General features: G+C 41.6%; 1 protein-coding gene across 11 annotated transcripts in view; it reads right to left on the bottom strand.

Annotated features, from left to right (window-relative positions):
- The window catches only part of Sfi1 (SFI1 centrin binding protein), a 77,774-nt gene that overhangs the window by 62,738 nt on the left and 9,775 nt on the right, over window positions 1-5,261 (bottom strand). For 7 of the 11 annotated variants that reach the window (XM_013520407.1, XM_013520408.1, XM_013520409.1 and 4 more), the window contains 2 exons: window positions 4,093-4,257; window positions 2,530-2,601 (listed from right to left, as the gene is read on the bottom strand). In XM_013520407.1, the coding sequence (XP_013375861.1) occupies window positions 2,530-2,601; window positions 4,093-4,257 (237 nt within the window). The remainder of the gene's footprint in view (window positions 1-2,529; window positions 2,602-4,092; window positions 4,258-5,261) is intronic. The other 4 variants (XM_013520410.1, XM_013520415.1, XM_013520417.1 and 1 more) reach the window with 2 other exon arrangements.

Here is a 5,261-nt window from a genome sequence, read left to right as displayed (position 1 = left end):
AAAATGTTGGAGGAAAAAAAATTTTTTTAAATTTAAAAAGAACAACATACTCAAGGACAGGGTTGACAATATTGCAACTGTCTCGAAAAATGCAATGAAGATTTCTTTTTCAAATTCCTCTGTAGTGCCAGGGATATAGCTCAGCATGAGGCGCCTGCCTGGCAAGCTTGAGGCCCTGAGTTGGATTCCCAGTACCAAAAGAAAAAAAAAAAAAAGTGATCAAATTCCTCTGTAGCCAAAGGCAGCCAGTGATAAAGCTGTAGTCAATGCAGCAGAAGCAGAATGCACTCAGGGGCTTCTAGGAAAGTTTTCTTTCCTCATAAAGAGACACATCAAAGTAACAACACCACTTTCCCCTACTCCGTGCGAGGTTAGAACGGTCATCTTGGTACTATGGAGTATCATCTACTAGGACAAAGAGCCAATGTGCTAAGGATGGTCCACTGCATAGTGAAAATATCCTTTAAAAATTAAAGTGGTAAAATAACATTTTTATACAGACAGAACCTGAATTAGTCACTAGCAGACCTACCCTACAGGAAATACTAAGAAATGTTACAATGATAAAACAAAAAGCACCATAGATAGAAACCTGAAGAGGCAGGAACAAAAAAAGAACTGAAAGGGTAAATGAGTGAATAAATCTATATGAACGTTGTACAAAATGAAAATAATGTTTTGTAAATTTAAAAATGTACATAAAATTATCCTTTCACTTTCTAATAGGACGTTGGTCTGTTGTATGAATCTTTCCTATGAAATAATAATAATGATAGTTATGTTTGTAGTTACAGCGACATATTACATTCTTTAGGGCAGTGATTGACTATATAACTTCTCAGCTCAACTGAATGAAAATAAAAATACAAAAAAAAACAAAAAAACAAGAGACTTTCAATCGTGGCAAACTAGGCAATCTGGATCAACTCTCTCAGCAAATAAAAGTAGGACCAAAAAAAATTGTTTCTTCAGTGTTGGGGGTTGAATCTAAGGTCTCACACATGGTAACCATGTGCTCTACCCCTGAGCCTCACTCCCAGCCCCTAAAATTTTATCTGAAAGACTGAGAGCTAGCAAGGCATTGCGGCAGAGGGCCAAGGCCCAGGCGGAGATGACAAATCAGAGAAGGGAGGGATGTCTAACCCCTGTAGCTGGAATGGACTGCTGCCACTGTAACAAGTCACTACAGACACACAAAGAAGGATATAAAGAAGCTGACAGGGTGGCACACGCTTGTAATCCCAGCACTCTGCAAGGCTGAGGCAGGAAGATCATTAGTTCAAGCCCAGCTTGGACAACTTAACAACTTAGCAAAACCCAGTCTTAAGCCAGGCATGGTAGCGCACGTCCATAATCCCAGCACTAGGGAGGCTGAGGCAGGATGATCGTTGCAAGTTTGAGACCAGCCTGGGCTACAAAGTGAGCTCAAGGCCAGCCTGAACCGCACAGCGAGACCCTGTCTCAAAAAAATAAGAATAAAAAAACAAAAACAATCCAATCTTGAAAAATAAAAATGGTCTGTGTACAGCACAGTGTAGAAGCCCTGGGTTCAAGTCCCAGGACTTAAAAAAAAAAAAAAAATTGGGGAGTAAAGGAACAGTATACCTCAAAAAGCATACAAAGTAAAGAATTTAGGGGACTAGAAAAAAGGTCAGCAGTAGAGTTCTTGAGTAAGTGTGAGGCAGTGGGTTCAATATCTAGAACCACAAAAATAATTTTTATAGGACCGGGGATATAGCTCAGTGGCACAAGTACCTGCCTGGCAAGCGCAAGGTCCTGAGTTCAATTCCTGGGACCAAAACCAAAATTTTTTTCACAGAGCAGACACCAATGAGAATTACAAAAAAGGAAAAGTGTAGAAGAGGAGATGGTGAAGAGAAAGGGAAGAACTTCCCCTGACATTTCAGTGTCTCCATGGCCACCCCTTCTCCCTCTGAAACAGACCCTGCATGGGCCCCACTGCCTCCCGCTCAGTGCTCCCCACTCCTCGACTCCCTCCTCTGCCAAGCACCTCAAAGCAGCTGTAACCAGGAAAGGCAGCAGTGAGTGGTGGTGGTCTACACAAAGTATAGTACAAAGAAAAACATAAATGCAGACAGTACACATACATGAGCACACAGTACAGGATATGGCAGGGATATGCTCCTCACTAAAACTTCACTCTTTTGGCCAGTGCCGGTTTTTTCCCTAGGTCCTGCCCTAGATCAAGTCAGTGAGTCAGTCAGTCTCACCAATGCCCTGAATGAGCTCACTTACTTCTGGGGAGCCCTCCTTTCCCCAGAGAGGTCTTAACTCTCCTGGTTTACTTACATAGGATTCTTTCATACCCTCATCCAATCAACTAATGGCCATGAAATTACCACTCTATTATGCGACTATATTAAGTCCTGTTCCTGCCTGATGGAGGCTGGGAAGACAAGGGGAGGAATGCAATAACACAAGCCATAATAGAGGGTATGCAGATGCTGAATGTAAAACAGAAACCCAGAATGAGCTCAGAAAAAATGTGGTATTCTGAGCTAATACTACCTGGCTTTAGAAGGAAAAACTCTTCCGAAAGTCATTCGAATCCACAAATATAAGAATTTTCTGGCCACGCATCTGAAAGAAGGAAAGAGAGGATATACACATCTTAAACTCCACTTGGCTTACACAACTGTTCTGGAAAGGCAAGGGAACTTTTTAAAGTCCCAAGGAAAGGGACACTAGTATGAGTCAAAAGGTGACATAGCTAATCTTGCACCAAATAAAAGGAAAGGAGGGAACAGATTTATAATGCTAAAATCAAATAGATTACTTTGTTATTGTCTGAGACAAGGTCTCACTTTGTAGTACAGCCGACTTGGCTTGAAGTTGCTATGGAACCCAAGCTGGCCTTAAACTCCCAGTCCTCCTGCCTCAACCTCCTGAGTGCTGGGATTACAGGTATGCGCTGCTGTGCTCAGCTTCAAGTTGATTGTTTTTTAGAAACATTTTCAACATTAAGTATTTTTTTTCACTGAAGAAAAGAAGATCTAAGATTTGAGGAAAAGGAAGTACATGACAAATGTTTTGTTCAATTATCCTTCCTGCCTAAAATTGCTGACCAATGCCACTTCTCCAAGACCTTTCCCAACCCAAAGGCAGTGAGGAGGTATGTACTCCCAGCACTCTGTTCAGACCCCTTATGTAATGTTACGACACCAAATCACAGTCAGTGGCTCACAGGGTGTCTGTCAATCCCTCTACACTGTGAACCACTCAGTGCAGGGACCATGTCTAATAGGATCCCCGTATTTAGCACAATGCCTAGGGTACACACACACACACACACACACACACACACAAACACAGAAGTGGATTTGTTGAATTGCTCTTTGGGCTCAAATGGTAATAATCTTCCTCTTGTCCTTTACCTGGCTCATTCTTACCTAACCCTTTAGGAATCAGCTTAAACTCCACTTTTCCGGAAAAATCGCTACTGAGTACACAGTGTGGCTAATCTTGTCATGTGCACCAGTGGACCATGTCTTTCTGCTCATAGCACTTACCACACTTTAGTGTTGTCGCTTAATAGCCTATTAACCTACCTGACTTTAAATTTTCGTGAGGTCACGGACAAGGCTGATTGATACCCTTTTTCTTTGTGGGGGCAGGGGAAGTCTTTTTGAGACAGGGTCTCGCTATGCAGTTCAGGCTGGCCTTGAGCTCACTTTGTAGCCTAGGCTGGTCTCGAACTCACAACGATCCTCCTGCCTCAGCCTCCCAAGTTCTGGGATTACAGGCATGTGACACCACACCTGGCACTGATATACCTTATATGCTAAGCATATAGCTGGCACAGTGATACCTGATAAATTTTTGCTGTACAAATAAATGGATGATCATTTTTCTTGGACAATGTTAGACATTTTCTGGAAGAATCTTTATAGCTTACACTTCAAGGGGCACAACTAGAGAACACAAATGAAACAGTGATAAATTTTTATGTCTCCAAATTCCCAAATATTCTTTTTATCTGGATAATCCAATATAAAGAGCAAGCATCAAGTTCTCTGATTAACTGACAGAGGAAAATAACAACTATTTCCTTATTTTAGCCAAGAAGCTCACCTGATGCACAATTCTCTTAACCGGCCTCGTCGGGTCCCAGTTTGTGAGGCGCCATATTTCACTGGGTGAGTGGTTCTGGGGACTCTCCCAGAGAAGGCAGAAGACTTCTTTGTGAGTAGTGCCTTTGGAGAATAAGGCTTCTTCATCTCTTCATCCCTGAAAGACCTCAAATTTGAAGAGAGGAGAGAAAAAAAGAGTATCTCTGCATGTGATGAAAATAGCTTTGAACATATAAGCAAAATTAAACAAATAAGCTCACTGCAATAGAAAATGACTATGCTCAATAGCAATAAGCATTCCCATCTGTAACAAGTATCTGCCGGTCACTGGAGGTGGACCTCGCTCTAGGAACTACAGCATTAGGGCATGCTGGAGTCACTAGGCGTAACACACTTTGTTTCTTAATACGTAATTTTCAAGGCAATCATTTATAAATTGGAACTAGGTTCCTTTATATAAAAAAATTAGGAAAGATTTTCAATGACTTTGACATCAATATAAAATCATGTACTTTTATTAAACATTCAATTTCTGACCTTTAACTTCATCTCAGAAACACTAAGAAATTACTTTTTTTTGTCTTTTTTTTTTGTCTTTTTGAGACAGGGTCTCCCTATGCAGTTGAGGCTGGCCTTGAGCTCACTTTGTAGCCCAAACTGGTCTCAAACTCACAACAACCCTCCTGCCTCAACCTCCTAAGTGCTAGGATTACAGGTGTGTGCCACCACACCCGGCAGAAATTACCTTCCTATGAAAGCAAAAAGCAGAGATATACCCATGGTATTATAAGTGGAGTTACTGGTATGAACTTAAAAAAAAAAAAAAGTAGACAGCAACACCCTGTCTCAAAAACAAACCAAAACAAAAGAAGTATGTCCTGCCCACAGAAGTACCTAGAAGCAATGACATCCCACTAACAAAGAGTATACCTAAAGAACAAATACTGTTTCTAAAATAACATCCCCAGAGGCAAGCATGGTGGCACACACCAATAGTCCCAGCACTCTGGAACCTCAGGCAGGAGCACTGCTGAGAGTTCAAGGCCAGCCTGAACTACATAGGAAAACTCTGTCTCAAAAACCAAAATCAGGGCTGGGGATATAGCTCAGTGACACAAGTGCCTGCCTGGCAAGCTCAAAGTCCTGAGTTCAATTCTTGGTACCAACCCC

Source organism: Chinchilla lanigera, unplaced genomic scaffold (genome assembly GCF_000276665.1).
Source record: "Chinchilla lanigera isolate Chin_1 unplaced genomic scaffold, ChiLan1.0 scaffold00054, whole genome shotgun sequence".
Classification (NCBI taxonomy): domain Eukaryota; kingdom Metazoa; phylum Chordata; class Mammalia; order Rodentia; family Chinchillidae; genus Chinchilla; species Chinchilla lanigera.
This window is presented reverse-complemented; position numbering and strand designations above follow the sequence as displayed.